The 17,926-nt window shown below is 44.9% G+C and overlaps 1 protein-coding gene across 1 annotated transcript in view; it reads left to right on the forward strand.

The window, feature by feature from the left end:
• The window catches only part of LOC145414941 (uncharacterized), a 193,963-nt gene that overhangs the window by 98,016 nt on the left and 78,021 nt on the right, over positions 1–17,926 (forward strand). The window contains exons 14-18 of the mRNA XM_080284354.1: positions 165–292; positions 509–644; positions 4,497–4,504; positions 17,251–17,328; positions 17,466–17,586. Of these exons, the coding sequence (XP_080140480.1) occupies positions 165–292; positions 509–644; positions 4,497–4,504; positions 17,251–17,328; positions 17,466–17,586 (471 nt within the window). The remainder of the gene's footprint in view (positions 1–164; positions 293–508; positions 645–4,496; positions 4,505–17,250; positions 17,329–17,465; positions 17,587–17,926) is intronic.

Below are 17,926 nucleotides of genomic sequence, written 5' to 3' on the forward strand. Positions count from 1 at the left end.
TTTAGGAATATATTTACGATGTTAGGTGAGGAATTACTGTAATGGCAGAGTTGTAGAGTTCAGAACTTGAAACATAGGTAAAACAATAATTGTGTGTTTGGTTTGTTAATGTGCTGTTTCAAGAAGAATGAAAAATCTTATCACTATTACTTCATTACCAACAGGTGTGTCATACAACCTGATGAACAAGGGTGAGCTGGAGTCACATAATGGGGTGGAGATAGTAAGCCACACAGACACCCTCAAGTTCATCAAGTTTGCCAACCAGTCACTTGGGGACTGGCATCTACAGGTGAGTCTGGCTTGGTAGCAAGATAGAAGACATGCTTCCCTATTCTGTAATATGCTGAATGCTTCAGTATTTCTTGTTTTTAGTGGAAATACTAGATTCAGAAGAAATATGTATGAAATGATGCAAACATATTTCACAGTGTTAAGTGTGGTCAGCTGATTTAATTTTTGTTCAAGTATAAAACCAAAAGTATCCTTACCTACTCCACCTTGACAGATAAATGGTGCAGGAACCAACTTCAGCGTGGCTGTGAGTGCCATCTCAACACTGTCCTTTCTGTCTGAGTTCTGTGAACTGATGCTTGAACCACCTCGTCCTGGCTACAGAGTCATCATAGGAAGGCCACTCACAGGTTAGAAAACGAGCATGCTATTAGTACTTCTGCTGATAGGTAAATACATTTGCCAAAACTGGTACTTCTAAACTTAGCAGTGTAATATAAACACATAAAAACTGAATGACAGTGCAGGGAATATATTACTGGTAGTGAAACTAGTAATACTTTGAAAATGCAAGACATGAGTGATAAAGAAATTAAAAGCTGAGAACTTTAATAATGTTAAAGCATGGATAACAACATGGAACTAGAAAGCACTCAGAGAGCTCATACCTCCACCAATGCCACTGCCATTAAAATGGATCCAGATCCAGATCTGTGGAGATAGGATCCAGATCCAGAACTGCCCCCAAATTTACTCAATTCTTTCTTGTCCCATGGCCCACCATTCCATAAAACATCACTGAAATTCATTTGAGAACTTTTGGAGATATTGTGCGGGATACTCCAGAGTCTGATCCAGATCCACCCCCAAATCTAATCACTTCTTCCTTGGCCCATGGACCACCCTTCCACAAACTTTCACTGCAATTCAACGAGAACTTTTGGAGATATCATCTGGACAAACAGACAGACAGACAGATAGGCAAACGTAGGTGAATACATAACCTCCTCCAATTTCGTTTGTGGAGGTAATGAAACCGACAGCACTGAACCAAGATGTGTGATATAAATGGATGAAAACTTAGGGCTAAGTTAGGGATAATGCTGGGAGAATGCCAGTTGGCATGAGACAACCAGTGCAGACCTAAGAAGAAAACTGAAAGCTAAGACAGGAGCTATGCAGGGAGGATGTCAGCAGAGAAAAGAGAAAAGCAACTTTTTTGTTTTTATATGTGAATTTGCAAAGACATGATAGTCCATCAGTCCATTCACTGGGGTAAGCAGTACTACATGCCTCACACCTCATGAACCAGGATGTACTAGTTAACCCTTTAATGGCGGGTGTCATTCCGGAATGACATTGCAAAAACTGGACCAAACCACGGGTGTCATTCTCGAATGTTTGTGAATATTTTGAATACCCTGCGTTTTTTCCGTGCGCCAATTGTTTCAAGGGAGAGTAGCTATTAAGTTCTTTCACTCCAGCCTCCCTCCGCCTCCCTCCTCCCATCCCCCGGGCTCCCCACCCCACCCCTGACCAACACGCATCAGTATCTGTCCAGCTGTGTGAGTGACAACATCGCTGATGTGGAAGTGAAGTGAGGGCAATTACAGTGCCTTTTACCTGCCTCAGTGAACACAGAGTGGGTGTTTATCGTATGTGCAGTGTTCATATATGTTTATAGTATTATTATCAGAATGAGGTTGGCATTTGGTAATGGTGTGTGAGCAAAAAATAGTGATTACAACACCGCTGATGTGGCAGTGAATACCTATAGGGTTAGCATATGACAGTGCCTTTTACCTGCCTCAATGAACACAGAGTGGGTGTTTATCAGATATGTGCAGTGTTCATATATGTTTATAGTATTATTACAGAATGAGGTTGGCATTTGGTAATGGTGTGTGAGCGAAAAATAGTGATTACAACACCGCTGATGTGGCAGTGAAGTGCGGGCAATTACAGTGTCTTTTACCTGCCTCAGTGAACACAGAGTGGGTGTTTATCGTATGTGCAGTGTTCATATATGTTTATAGTATTATTATCAGAATGAGGTTGGCATTTGGTAATAGTGTGTGAGCGAAGGTAATGGTGTGTGAGCGAAGGTAATGGTGTGTGAGCGAAAAATAGTGATTTTAGATCGCTCACTTCTAACGGCACTGCCCATCCAGTGAGAGTCAACAAAATCATCAATGCAAAGCCGAAGGTTAGTACTTTCTAATGGTACCTTATTTTTCGCTCTAGATTTATTCTGTGCAGAGTTATAAAGGTTTAAAGTTTGTTTACATTTTGGCTGGAACCCCCGTGGGAGAGGCCAGTTGGGGCAAAACAATGCCCGCGGTTAAAGGGTTAAGGACCTGAGGGATGAAAGATGGACAATGCTTACAACAGTGAGACCAGCAGCACTGGGCCTTGTTGTCTGTGAGAAAAATAGAAAGATGAGAGAAGGGCAGTGAAGTGATAATGACAAAAATGAGATTAACAATAATGGGCAGGGATTGTGAGGTGGGATGAAATATGGATGGCTAACCCCTTTACAATGATCATACATATATATATATATATATACACTCAATCCTCGTAAATTGCGGCAATTTGGGTCTGGACCACTGCCGTGATTTATGAATTCCATGATTTATGAATAATAACTCTTATGTGAAAAATTAATTTAAGTCTGGACTTTGGCCAACCCGCCCCCACAGCACCCTACCTACACCTATCTAGGCACCATCAAACACAAACATACAAATTTAGGAATATTCAGTGCATGTATTAAATAGAAATAAGCCATGTTAAGGGATCTCACCTTAATCCTATGACGACGCTTAAGCGAATGGAGTGGGATGGTGTTGGGAAGAACTTAGAACCTCTCAGCACTTGTTCTTCCCAAACTCTTTTGCCAGCTTTGAAAACTTCTCTCCCCTCTCAACACGACGAATGAGCTCCAAACGTTGACTGTACAACAACTGCGGCAGCTTCTTGACGCCATACTGCTTAGAGAGCTTCATTGGGGGGTCGGAAGGGGCCATGGCAGGTAGGAGGCGGGAGGAAGTTGCACAAAAAAGGCAGGTAACTCTCGTACCCCACGGTGACGGTCTTTTTTTCTTTTTTTTCTTTTTTTATGTGTCCGACTCCGGGCATAGGCTTCACAGCCTGCTATCAAGGCCCAGTAGTCCTCCTACATACCATACACCTCTACATGTCACCACTTTGGCGCTAACACCCACTGTCCATATTGAATACATGCTAGGGCTGTCTCATACGGGATTGGTGTATTGGTATTAGTGGGGGTATTTTTACGACATGTCGGTGGGTCATCTTGTAGATCAGTAAAGACTGATTTAATGAAATTCAAATCCTCAAACTGTTCCCTACCCCAGCCGGGATTCGAACCTGGGTCTGTTAGGACTGCAGACCACCTCTCTACCGATTGAGCCACCGCCTCCCTGTAGTGTGCGGACTGGCGGGACAAGAACAACAACAACATGGCGGCATTAGTATGCACATATGCCACCAGGGACGCGTGGTGATTGGTTGTTGGATTGCAATTTTCAGTTTGAATGCCGCTGTTTACGGTTCTCCTCGGAAAAGGTCCACTTGGGTGCCTAGGTCAGCGATTTTCATGACTTAACAGTGATTTAAGGTAGCTGGCAGTCTGACGGCCACCTAGCCGTGATTTACGAATCCATGATTTATGAACACGCGATTTACGAGGATTGAGTGTATATATATATACATATATATAAGTAATCCCTCTAATATCCAAACACCCAATATCCGAACATCCCCACTAACCGGACATAATCGTCCCGGGATCCAATATTCCCAAAATGGTCCGAAAACCGCAAAAAATTAGAAAAAAACCCGAATTTTTCCCGCCCGTAATTTGAACTTGGCACGCGCAGCGAGGGATAGCTTTGTTGTGGCGCGTTATTCCTCCGACGTCCGATAAAGCGCCGCTGCATCCTCCCCACTTTCCGCCTGTCTCTCGTCGCGAGTGCACGCTCATCGTCATGGCTGCCCACGTGCTCGCTTTTGTGGTGGTTCCTTACCTGCCGCAGGCACTCCTGCTGCTCTTGGGCCTCTTATTAGTGTGTGTGATGATGGCCTCACCGCCTGAGAAGAGGAAGAGATTGGTGTTGACTCTGGAGAAGAAATGGGAGATATTGGAGAAAGTAGATGCGGGGTGGTCTTCATCCCGCATCCTCCGCGAGTTCAACCTGGCCCGATCTACTTTGTTCGATATCAAGAGATCCTGAGAGAAACTCATGTAGTACACGGCTGACTTCTTGTCGAGAAGCAAACGCAACGTGGAGAGGAAGGTGATGTTTACTCCCAAGTTTGCTGAAATCGACCGCTCCACGTTGATTTGGTATCGACAGCAACGTGCTGCTGGTGTGATGGTACGTGGAACGGAGCTGAAGGCTGCTGCTGAGAAGTTCGCCAGGCTTCAAGATGCCCAAGACTTCAAGGCATCCAAGGGTTGGCTCTTCGCGTTCAAGGTACGGCATGGCCTTACCAACCGTAAAGCTCATGGGGAAGCTTTGGACGCTAACGAGGATGGAATTGACGAGTTTCGGCACAAGGTGAAGGGCTTGATCGACAGGGAGGGCCTCACTCTCGGTCAAGTCTACAATGCTGACGAAACTGGTTTATTCTATCGCTCTTTGCCAATGAACACTCTAGCCGAGGAGATGGAGAAGCGTGTACCTGGCCGCAAGCTCTCCAAGCAACGGATATCTGCTTTGTGTTGTGCCAATGCTAACGGCATGCACCGGCTTAAGCCCGTTATTGTTGGCCGTGCAAAGCAGCCTCGGTGTCTTCGTGGGGTGATGGATGTCCTTCCTGTCGTCTGGTACCATTCTTTGAAGGCATGGTTTACAGCCCAGATCTTCAAAGACTGGTTCCACCGCCACTTCGTCAAGGAGGTCATCAATTACCAGATGAAGACACTGGGAATCCCGCGCGACCAGGTAAAGGCCCTCCTTCTCCTCGACAATGCACCTGCCCACCCGTGCAACAAGGACTTGGTGGCTGAGAATGGCCGGATTAGGTGCATGTTTCTGCCACCTAATACGACTGCTCTCATCCAACCAATGGACCAAGGAGTGATCGTGGCAACAAAGCGCCTATACCGAAGGAAGTTCCTGGACGAGGTGATGGTTATACTCAAGGACGAGGACGAGCGCAGGGAGGGACGGGACACGCGAGGCTAGCGGACTTTGGAAAACCTTCGCCGCTACAACATCAAGTCTGCAATCTGCAAGTGGGCCAGTGCATGGAAGGAAGTCCCTGTCAAGACTCTAGAAAATGGTTGGTCTCGTCTGCTTCTCGGAACGGATGTGGAGTACGATTTTCTAGGTTTTGACGTGGATGACTTCCATGCACGGCTACGTACGCATGGAGACAATGTTGATGTGGACGATGTGCGTGAGTGGTTGGATGACGACGAGGGCAATCCTGGTTATCAGACATTGTCTGATATTGAGATCGCATCTTCAGTTGCAGGTGTCAGTACCCAGCTTGAAGATGGCGACGATGATGCGGACTCCTCTCAGCATGACACTACTCCAGCCATCCCCAAGCTGAGCGCACTCCGGGAACACCTAGAGTTCGTTCTCGACTACCTGGAACACCCGGACTGCGACAGGGAGATGGGACCCTTGGGACTTGTGGAGGAAGTGCGTGCTTTCAGGCAGCGCATCATCAATCGTCAGAATCGTCGGTCCTTGCGTCAATCAACGATTGACAGTTTTTTTAGGCCCGTGACCCCCGCTGTGCCCAGCCCTGGCTCCACTCTGTTGCCTCCCCAAGACAGGCCCTCATGCTCCGAGCCACAGCCCAGCACATCAGCCACGGTGGAGTCATCGCTCGACGTGAGTTTGCGTCTGTCTTCAGAGTCGTCTGCAGTGGGTACGCCATCACCACGACCCAGCGACACACCCCTAGGTCACCTGCCAGTGATACTCTCGGACTCTGACAGTGATTAAACAGCAAGAACTTCTCCACTAGACCACACGGGAATTTACAGTGTTGTGCAGTGAAATAAACAGTGTGTTGTGTTAAGGATTTACAGTTGTGAGTGAGAATACAATTTTGGAACAACATTTAACATAAATAGACTTGTTTGTTTTTGCTTTAGAATATGGTTAGAAGAGTGGGAAAAGTTAAAGTGCAGAGTGCAACACTTAGTAAGTTACAATGGAGCATAAGTTAGACAAGAGTGTGCACTGTGAAGAGAATGGACTTCTGAGTGCGATTGATTAAGTTCAGTGCAAGACTTCATGAACAGTGTACTGCAAGTGCTTCAGGAAATCCTTCTTACTGTCAGAGTCCGAGAGGAGGCAGTTATTCATCGAGATGGCCATGGACTTGCTGTAAGTAGGCAAAATGTTTCATACTGTATTTTTTTCCATACTATACTTACCTCAAACACCTCATTACACTCTTTAATGTTCTTTATTGGTGTGAATAGGGTGTTAGGAGCTATGCATGTGCAGTAAGAAGATGTTTTTCTGAGTTAGGCTAGGTTAGGGTCCATAAGTACCAGTCCAGGAGCCAGTAACCAGAATGTTTAATATTGTATGAACCTACCTCAAAACCCTCATTTTATGCTTCTTTTGCATTTATTTCAGTCTTTTATGTGCCTTATTGGTGTGATTTGGGTCTTAAATAGGTGCTATGCATGTCCAGAGGGAGTTGTATACTATAGGTGTTTCTCTGAGTTAGGGTCCATAAGTACAAGTCCATAAGCTGGGGCCCAATATCCGGACAGGACCACTATCCAGACCTGCCTGTGGCTCTATTACGTCGGATATTGGAGTGATTACTGTATATGTATATTCTCATCCTTCTGCCTGTGGGTGACTTTACCCTCCCTCTTCTGTCTTCCTCTCCATTCTTTCCTCTTCCTTCTGCCTCTGGGTGACTCTACACTGAGTGACAAGCCAAATGGTTTTCTGTAAACCAGGAAACCATTTACTATGCTGGGTGGCAACCACATAACCAAAATTTAATTTTTGGCGCCTGGTGGTTTAGTGGGTAATTATGGAGCTCCATTCGGATTGAGCCGGTGAAGGTTTATATCCAAGGGATGGTTGGGGTTTATTGTCCAAGTAATGCCGCTCAGGGATGAGTGAGGCTGGTCACTCTCATCTTAAATGTCAGGACCAACTTGCCTAGCCCCGGGTTCCTACACTCCTCATGGGGTGACACAGGATTGGATGATGGATGGATATATATACAGTGTATATATATATATATATATACACAGTCAGTCACACACTGATCCAATCACTCCCTACGAACCCCCAGCACCTGAGTAATACCAACTGTAACCCACAAGCGGTTTCAAAACTTCCATATGCACCCCCACCAAATGTCCAAAGTCGCATGGCCACCTGGATTAGCTTTTCCCAACTGCCACCGTATGTCAAACAGAGACTGAAAGCCACAAGTCAGGTGAAAGCACCTGTCCGCTTCTACACCGAACGTCCATAGTCGCCCGGGCACCGGGAGTTGTGTTTCCCAACGGCCAACACGTGTGTAAGATAGACCACAAGCCAGAAGTCAAATGAAAGAGCCCATTCGCCTTGTGACAGAAGGGTGAAAATCCTGCCCACAGTCTTGCTTCTTCCCCCCTCCTGTCCCTCCTCCATACCCTCCATGCTCCCCACCTTGCTAGCCAGGTCTCCCAGCTCCCCCCTCACTCCCTCAGTCCCTCCCCTCTTCCGCACTGAAGGCACTGACCTGTGACTTTTTACAGTTTTTGGCGATTTATTCAAACGCTATTAGTCGTATCAAAATTCCATGAAGTCCAGGAGAAAGCTCATGAAATTCTGCATCTAGACATATGTTTAACTCTTGCAAGGTGCGGGCAGAATTTTGCACTAGGATGGTGGGAAGATATATGAATGTATGTTTTACTGTTGAACACCATTTATTCTCACTGCAGTTTTGTTATATCACTCATCAGTTTTCTGTGTTTTTATTAGCTTATAGTATAAACACCATCAAAGATGATGGCAAACCATTTATACCAAGATAACACCAATATAACCAGTTTCTGGTGGCGCATTTGGCCATTAATTTTTTTGTTTGTGCCCTGGGAGCAGGTATCACTCATCACAAAGATAACTGATTTTCCAACTGTCTTGAGTTTATTTGTGAATTTTTGTTGTTTATGCATTGTTTTCTTGGTCTTTGCATTAATATGAATATTCCTATGTGTGTTTTGATGTCTCAGTATGGCAGAATGAACACTGCCAAAATTTGGAGGGGAATGATACATATACGTACTGTATTTTTTTTTTTTTTTCATGGTTTTCTTGGTGTTTAACATTACATTGGATACTTTTGTGTGTGTTTTGATGTCTAAATATGGCAGATTGACCTGAAAACAGTGCCAAAATTTGGAGGGGTACTATACATCCATCCAAAAAAGTATCGGCACTCTTAAAGCTCGTATCATTCTGAAACATGGGTGAGGCATTGATATATGGAGCCTCCTGTAATTATAAGTGCAAATGTTATGTTTGGTAATTATCAGAACTCAAAATTGCAAAAAACTTAACTTACTGGGTAGTATATGTTAATATTTTAAGGCACCACATTTATAGACTCCTGTGTGTCTGGGGAAGTTGCTCATTTTCACAACCATTGTACCCAAAGGTGGCATATAATTTTTGTGCAGGTGTACATACAGCAGTGTACAGGTAGGGTATTTTTTGGTTTTCAATTTTTTTTTTTTTTCATGGTTTTCTTGGTTTGTAAAATTATTTTGGATATTCCTGTGGTGTGGTTTGATGTTTAAATATGGCAGAATGACAAGAAAACACTGCTAAAATTAGGAAGGGTACTGTACATACAGTAGAGTATAAGTAGGGTGTTTTTTTGGTTTTCAATTTTTTTTGCATGGTTTTCATGGTGTTTAGAATTATTTTGGATATTCCTATATGTGTTTTTATGTCTAAATATGGCAGAATGACCAGAAAACACTGCCAAAATTATGAGGTGTACTATACATACGGTAGTGTATAGCTAGAGTGTTTTTTGGTTTTCAGTTTTTTTTTTCATGGTTTACTTGGTGTTAAAAATTATTTTCTATAATTCAATGTGCATTTTGATGTCCAAATATGCCTGAATGACCGGAAAACACTGCCAGAGTAAGCAGATGTAGTGTACAAATAGGTTAGGTATAGGTTGGAGGTTGGGTACAGGTAGGGTCTGGGTATAGTTGGGGGGATATTGTTCATTATCCGGATACTGCCACTACCCGGACATGCCTTTGGCTCAGTTACGTTGGATAACTGAGGGACTACTGTACATATATACATATACTGGTACTGTATATATATACAGTAGGTTTGCACAGTGCTCGTCATCACAGTGCACGATTCGCATTGTGCGCGAGTTACCAAAAATCATAACCAAAAACCCTTGAATGCTTGAGTTTACCACACAGAACGCAAGGCAGAGGCAAGGAGTGGCTCAAAAATGCCATTTTCTATTAGTGCACAACCACCCCTCACACAGTGTGTCACGTGTCGTCATGTTGATGCGCAGAAATTCCCGGGCATTCTACTGCGCAGCTTGGGGTACAAGGGAGCGGGCGCGCCATATCAGTCCTGGCTCGTGCACTGTGCGGATCCTCTCTCTACAGCTAACCTGTCGTGTACAACGTGTGGTGTTTTTTGTGCCTCTCCATCCTTGCCTGTACTTCGCCGCACCATGGCTCCAACCCCAAAAGTTAAGAAACTTCTGACGCACGCCACCAAGTTAAAGATCATTAAGATGAAGGAGGAGGGTCAAGGAAACACTGCCATCGGGAGAGCCCTGGGACTGGCTGAATCTACAGTGAGAACTGTGTGGAAGAACTGTGAAGTCATAAAGGCTATAGTGAAGACGTACGGTGCCTCTGACCTAGATGGCCGTTCGCAGATGGGAAATCGTGCTATGATACTAATGGAGCGCTATCTTGCCACCTTCATAATGAGGAAGGAAAAGGAAGGTGTTCCACTGAATGGAAGATTTATTCGGAACCAAGCCCAGCTCTTTTACAAGGCACCATCTCGCAGGTTAAAAGTGGAAAAACCTTTCAGGGCATCGGTTGGATGGCTGGACCGTTTTCTCAAGCGCAAGGAACCCCGTTACATGAAAGTGTCTGGTGAATGTGCCTCTGCCGACGAGCTGGCCGCGAGAGACTATCCTGCGATATTTAGAGCAATTATTGAAGAGGGACAGTACACCAAGGACCAGATCTACAACTTCGATGAAACGTCGTTATATTACAAGGCCATGCCCAAATCAACTTACGTCGCTAAAAGACAGAAACAAGCCCCTGGTCGCAAGCTCCAGGAGTGTAAGATGACGGTAATGTTCGCTGTAAACCTGTCTGGGAGCCACAAGATGAGGCCAGGTGTTGTACACACAGCTACACACCCAAGGTGCTACAAAAACTTCATGAACATGGATGCAAGTGGCGTGTATTGGTACAAGTCCACAAATGGTTGGATGACCGGGAACATTATGGCAGACTGGTTAAGGAGGCGGTGTGTCCCTGATGTCAGGGCCAAGTGTCGGGAACTGGGCATTCCATTTAAGATGCTCCTTGTGCTTAATAATGCACCAAGTCACCCTCCATACCTTAAAGATCTGCATAAGGATTGTCGTGTTGTGTTTCTGCTGCCCCGCACAACGTCACTAGTGCAGCCACTGGATCAAGAACTAATCACCACTGTGAAGCACTTCTACCATAAGCAAGTGTACGACTACCTACGCAGGAAGACCGACACACAAGAGGAGCTCCATGCCCTATAAAAAGATCATGACTAAGACCTTGATGAGGCATCTGCTCCCGTTCCATCTCCACCAGCACCTGTATCCCGACCTGCCACAGATGCCATGACTGTTGAGTCATTTTGGCTAGGGTGAGAAGTGGTTGGAAGAAGTTCAGGGAGCTCTTGCCTCTCCTGACATTGAGAGGGCTCTCCCTATGTGCTAAGGGGTCTTTGTATGCAGAACCATGTGCCATTAGAGTGTAATGCTCCTGTATGGCAGTGAGACCTGGGCAGTGAAGGAGGAAGATATGTCGCCGGCTCAGTACAGAAATGACAATGATTAGGTGGATGTGCAGTGCGTCCCTGCATCCAAGGCCTGGAGGGGCTGGGTTTACAATGGAAGAGTTGAGAAGTAGGATGGGACTGGAGTGTATTGGTGTTGTGATGAGAAGAGGTAGATTGAGGTGGTTTGGACATGTGGAGAGGATGGGGATGATAATTGGGTGAGGTCATCAGGTGTTGTTAATATTGGGGGTGGGGTTATCAGGGGTAGACCGAGAAAGACATGTCTGAAAAAGTGTGACCTTAGGGTTAGGGGACTGAACAGGGAGGCTGCAATGGATCGTGCAGCATGGAGAGCCGCCATTAGGTGACCAAGGCCGACACATGCAAGCATGTTGGAGCCTTTAAAAAATGAAAACGAAAACGAACGAAGGACACAGTTGAATTTCTCCTACAAGCCTGGCACCAGATTACACCTGCACCAGTGAACCATGCATGGCAAATGCTCGTGCCTCACTTATGCACGACCCAGGAGATGGCCATTCAACCACTGGCCGAGGCTGAGGCAGCAACACTGACAGCAGCACAAGCTGTACCAGGTTTTGAGGACGTTACATTGGCGGACATACAAGAAGTGCACACTGCAACTGAGGAACAGCCTCCCGAGGAAGTGTTGCAATGGATAGACGAGGCTGACGCAGAGCCCGACGCCAGGCAGAGTCAGTTTGAGCAGCCTAGCGTAATGGAAGGCAGGACTGAGCTGTGTATGTCAAACATTAGCAAGATCCTTGCTGCCGTGGATAAGCTCAAGGAAGAGGTGAAGGAACAGGAAGTGAGCAACCTAAGAACGAAGGAACTTCTGGTTGGTATCGACAAACTCTTCCGTTTCTACACAGACAGGCACAGGGAAGAAATAAACAGGAGAAGACTGACGCTCACAACAAGCTACACACAGCAGGCTCAAGTTGGTGAAATTGCAGAACCAGTGCCATTGTCTGCTCCTGTTCCTGTTGAGGATGAAGAGGATGCAATGTCAGAAGTGTCAGCATTGGACTTTGAAGGGTTTATGGCCGAAGTGAGTGACTTTGATGCTCCTGAGGAAGGTGCTCAAGAGGAGTCTGTGGAGGGAAGTGTTGGTGCAGTGGGAGGTGCGGTGGGAGGTCCGGTGGGGAGCGCGGCGCTGTAAGTGTTGCCACGCCTCGGAACCCCTGTTATTTAAGGTCATCAGGCCTGTTGTCTACTGTTGTTAAGGTGACTACCCATATTTTTGTTATTGCAGCTATAGTTTTAGTACAATGTCTGAAAAATATGACCTTTATTATGTTTCTAAGGGCCAAAAAATGTCCAGGTATGAGGGGGTACCGCCCATATGTAATTATTCCCATAAGATTATGTATTCCCAGTACGCGAATTCCCAGTGCGCGAGGTCGTGGACTGCCCAATCTCTCGCGCACTGTGCGAGCCTACTGTATCTATATCTATATCAATCAATCTATATATCTATATCAATCAATCTATATATATATATATATATATTTCGTTTTCGTTTTCGTTTTTAAAGGCTCCAACGTGCTTGCATATGTCGGCCTTGGTCACCTAAAGGCGGCTCTCCACGCTGCACGATCCATTGCAGCCTCCCTGTTCAGTCCCTTAACCCTAAGGTCATACTTAATGACCTCGTCCCATGTCTTTCTCGGTCTATCCCTCATAACCCCACCCCCAATATTAACACTTCTTGCCTTACTCACCCAATTATCATCCCCCATCCTCTCCACATGTCCAAACCACCTCAATCTACCTCTCCTCATCACAACACCAATACACTTTAGTCCCATCCTACCTCTCAACTCTTCCATTGTAAACCCAGCCCCTCAGGCCTTGGGCGCGGAGGCGCACTGCACATCCACCTAATCATAGTCATTTCTGTACGTCTGAGCCTGAGGCCTTCCTCCTTCACTGAGGTCTCACTGCCATACAGCATTACACTCCTAACACATGCTGCATACAAAGATACATGAGCAGGGAAAGCCCTCTCAATGTCAGGAGAGGCAAGAGCTCCCTGAACTTCTTCCAACCACTTCTCACCCTAGCCACAGAGCTAGCTCCAGCCCCACCTCCAGCACACAACATGTCTCCCAGATAACAAAATTCTTCCACACACTCAAGAGATTCTCTAGTTCAATCCTTTCACGTCTGACAATCTCCACCTGCTCACCCCGGCACACCTTACACATAAAATCAAGCATTATCAGTCTACCTCTGATACCACTACATCTCTTATGCACCCATTTATCACACACCGCACAAGATGGAATTACTTCCCGCCCTTGTGGCAACTGCACATGGCCACTCTCCCTCCAATCTTTGACAGTACTGCCACCAACCCTAGATATCATCACTTTAGTTTTATCTGCATTTACCCTTTAACCCTTTTGCCCCATACCATCTCTCCACTTCCTAAACCTTTCCTCCGCCTCCCTTTCATTCTCTGCAATCAACACCAAATCATCAGCATACAACAACTCCCACAGGAGTCCGTTTCTAAAGTCACGTGAAAGGGCTTCAAGTACCATGATAAACAACATGGGACTCAAGACTGATCCCTGATGCACACCAACATTCACGGAAAACTCATCACTCAAATCTCCATTCACTTTTTTTTTTTTTTTCACCTGCGGTGTGAGCACCCACATACATGGCCATAACCACCCTAACCAGCCACTCCTCCAAGCCAAGCTTTCTCATTGCCCACTTCACCACCTCTCTAGGGACTCTGTCAAAGGCCTTTTCCAAATCAACAAAAACAAAATAAAGATCCCTTCTCCTACCAATATATTTTTCCTGAAGCTGTCGAACAATCAGTGGTCCCCCTACTTGGCATAAACCCAAACTGCATCTCATCAATATTCACACACACACACACACACACACACACACACACACACACACACACACACACACACACACATGCAGTACAGTGCTGGGAGAATGTCATAGTAGAGAGACTAGCACACACACACACACACACACATACAAACATACAGTATAGTGCTGGGAGAATGTCAGAAGTAGAGAGACTAGCATATAAACACACACACACACACACACACACACACACACACACACACACACACACACACACACACACACAGTATAGTGCTGCAAGAATGTCAGAAGTAGAGAGACTAGCATACACACACACACACATACCCCACACACACACACAGTATAGTGCTGGGAGAAAGTCAGAAGTAGAGAGACTAGCATTAACCTCTTCACTACAGTGGAATAAAATACCTATCTATCTATCTATTGCCAGACGCCTCAATCCCGTCTGGGGTGGCCACAAACAAATCGCCTCCAAGTCGCCCTGTCCCCAAGGATGATGCCCTGCTCCCAAGCTGACACCCCCCTTTCTCATATACCTCTCCACCCCATCCCTCCATCTCATCCTTGGCCTCCCCCTCCCTCTTCCCACCTCCACCTCACTCACATACACTCTCTTCGTCAGTCTTTCACCCTCCATCCTCTCCACATGGCCAAACCACCTCAGTGTGTTCCTCATAACGCTTCCTATCACATCCACATCCACACCACAACGCTCCTTTATATCCTCATTCGTCAGCCTGTCTCTCCATGTGACTCCACAGGCTCCTCTTAAATAACTCATTTCCACTGCTCTCACTCTTGACTTGTGTCCTTCCAACAATGTCCAAGCTTCACTTCCGTACGTTAGAGTTGGTATCACAATACTGTCATGTAGTAACTTTTTCACTTCCATGCTCACTTCCCTGTCATGTTGTTATACAGTCGTACAAAAGAGACTGTTGGAAATTATTTCTAACCTTGCAATATGAATGGCATCTCTTGAACTGAATGCAATCTGTGGTAGTGGAATAGAATAATTTACACAAGATACCATCCCACTGAAATGACAACCCCTTACCCATGATGTGAGTCAACTGAGATAGTCTTGTTTTGTACTTTTGCTATGAATCTTGTTCTGTGGTTCAGGGTTTATGTGTGGTAATATTATTTATATTGTTATTAACATAAGTTTATAGACTAATACTGCTTTATACTGTAACTGCTAAATATTGTATTACATACTGGTCTGTAAGATTGTGAAAAATCTGATATATGTAAATAATGTAGCATATACAGCATTATAGGTGGAAAGGTGTAAACAATACCAGAGTTATCAGTTGCTAGTTATGGTAACAACTATATGCAGTCTATTAAAAAAGAAACCAAACTTTTTAAATAGCGCACGAACTAGCTGGCATGGTGTGATTGCAAAGGGGACACTGTGCAGTGGCAGCTTTGAGCTTTAGTTTAACAATAGCCACATTACACCACATCACTTAGTCAATGAGGTACACCCGCTTGAGTAAATGTGTGTTTAGTGCACATGGCAAGTTTCTTTTATCTCTTCTATTGTCTGAAACTGGCAACCTTTCAGGGTTGATATCAACTTGGGGGGGAGGGGGAATCCAGAGAGGCCAAATCCAGAGAGCTGGGTGGCTGAGGAATGATAGCCATCTTTTGCCAAAAAGTCACAGATAAGGAGTGATACATGAGCAGGTGCTTTGTCATGGTGCAGCATCCACATTATGTTTGTCCACATCTCAATCTTCTTCCTTCACACAGCCACGTTCATATGCTTCAGGACAGCCAAGTACAACTCTTTACTGACTGTCTGACCACATGGAACAAACTCATGATGAACGATGCCCTTCCAGTATAAAAAGACGGTCAACATCACCTTCTCATTTGAGTGACTGACAAGCACTGTTTGGTTGTAATGACGATGTTCCAAGACACTGCGATAACCGCCTTTTTGTTTCAACATCGAAACCATACACCCACATTTCATTAACTGTGATGATATTTTTTGGAAAGTTTTAATTGTATCAACATTCAAACAATCAAACAGATCCTGACTGACTGCAACATGGTTCTACAGTATCTTTGCTCATCTGTCAGCAGACATGGCAATAATTTTGCAGCAACATGATGCATCTTCAGTTTTTCAGTGAAACTCATGTGGTATGAAAATGTTGAGATGCCTAGTTTGTTGGAAACTTCCCAGAGAGTCAGGTGATGATTTTCACAGACCACAGCATGCACTTTCTCAATGCGATCGTCGTCTCTTGACGTGGAAGGTCATTTCATATTTGGGATTGTCTTCTGTGGATGTTCTACCTGATTTGAACTACTAGAATCACTTGTGACATTGCACACAGCTCAAACAATCCTCCCTATATGCCTGCTACAACATATGAAAAGTCTCTGTAAAAGCTTTTCCCATTTTGAAACAGAATTTCATGCAAATGCATTGCTCTTCATATCCATCATTGTTTAACTTGTAGCAAATCGCAAAGTACACTAAACACACGTTCATTCAAGCGCATGTACTGTACCTCGATGACTAAGTGATATGGCATGATCGGCTTGTGTTAGACTAACTAAAGCTCAAAGTTGCCACTGCACAGTGCTCTCGTCGTGATCATGCTATGCCAGCTAGATGGTTTGGTTTCTTTTTAATAGACCTCACATAAACAGCCTGTGTGCATGACAGTGTGGCATTTTTCACCCATACCTTGTATGGTACTGCTTACACTGAACGCTGTCTGGACTGTTGGTTTGTGAGTGTATTTTAATAAGAAAGAAGAAAATGTTTCAATCTTTTCTTCTGCCACACCTGTGGCTCTAATGTTACTGTGACATGTGGAGATGCTTTATTTTTAGTCTATTTTTGCCGTACCTAGATTATTTCCCTCAACTTACAAGACTGCCCTAGTACTGTAGGAGCTAATGAAGGTTGTACCTAACCCTTCCAGATTAAAAAGGCTACCCTCAGCTGAAGTAAACTGTAAGAGGATGGAAAGGATAAAATGAAAATGACACTGTGGTTGAAAGGATTAATAAGGTGTGATGTATTTCAGCACAACAGTACTACCTAGAGGTGACACTGGTGGGCTACCTGGAGAGTCTGGTTAAAGATGTCACTGCCCTCTCCTTTGTCTCCAAGGTGAGGAAGGACCTAACCCGGATGTTGTCTCCTATGAGGTTCTTGTTGAGTATTAGTTCAGTTATTCTCATAGTGCTATATTGTTGCTGAAGGATGGTTTCTCTCACATAATCATTCCTCCCACTCTCTTTCCCTAGCATGGAGAGGTGCTCTCCCACATGGACTACAGTGGTGAGGTTGATGACCACTTTTATGTGCTATCTGATTATCTACCTGCCATGCCATTCTATGTGCAGGTGGAGGGCACTATTGAGACAGGTCTGTATCTATTCATTGCCTATATATCCCTCTTCCATACTTGCCTGTCTGTCCATCAATCATTTGTCTGTCTATCTCATACTAACCTCAATTTGTCATTTCTCTTTCTTCCAAACTTGCTTGTCTGCACGGGTCATTGTCTCACACTTTATACTTCCCGCACTCATATATATAACATCTTTGCCTTCCTGATCATACCTCTCTGTTTGTCCCCTAGATGCTTGCCTGTACACACCTGTGTATCCTTCCCTCACCTCTTATTATTCCATATATATCTGTCTGACCTATACATACCTGTCTGTCCCTCATATGCCTGTCTGTTCCCTACCTGCCTATCTTT

Source organism: Coenobita brevimanus, chromosome 101, assembly GCF_032717465.1.
Source record: "Coenobita brevimanus isolate Jiangsu-jjx chromosome 101, ASM3271746v2, whole genome shotgun sequence".
Lineage (NCBI taxonomy): Eukaryota > Metazoa > Arthropoda > Malacostraca > Decapoda > Coenobitidae > Coenobita > Coenobita brevimanus.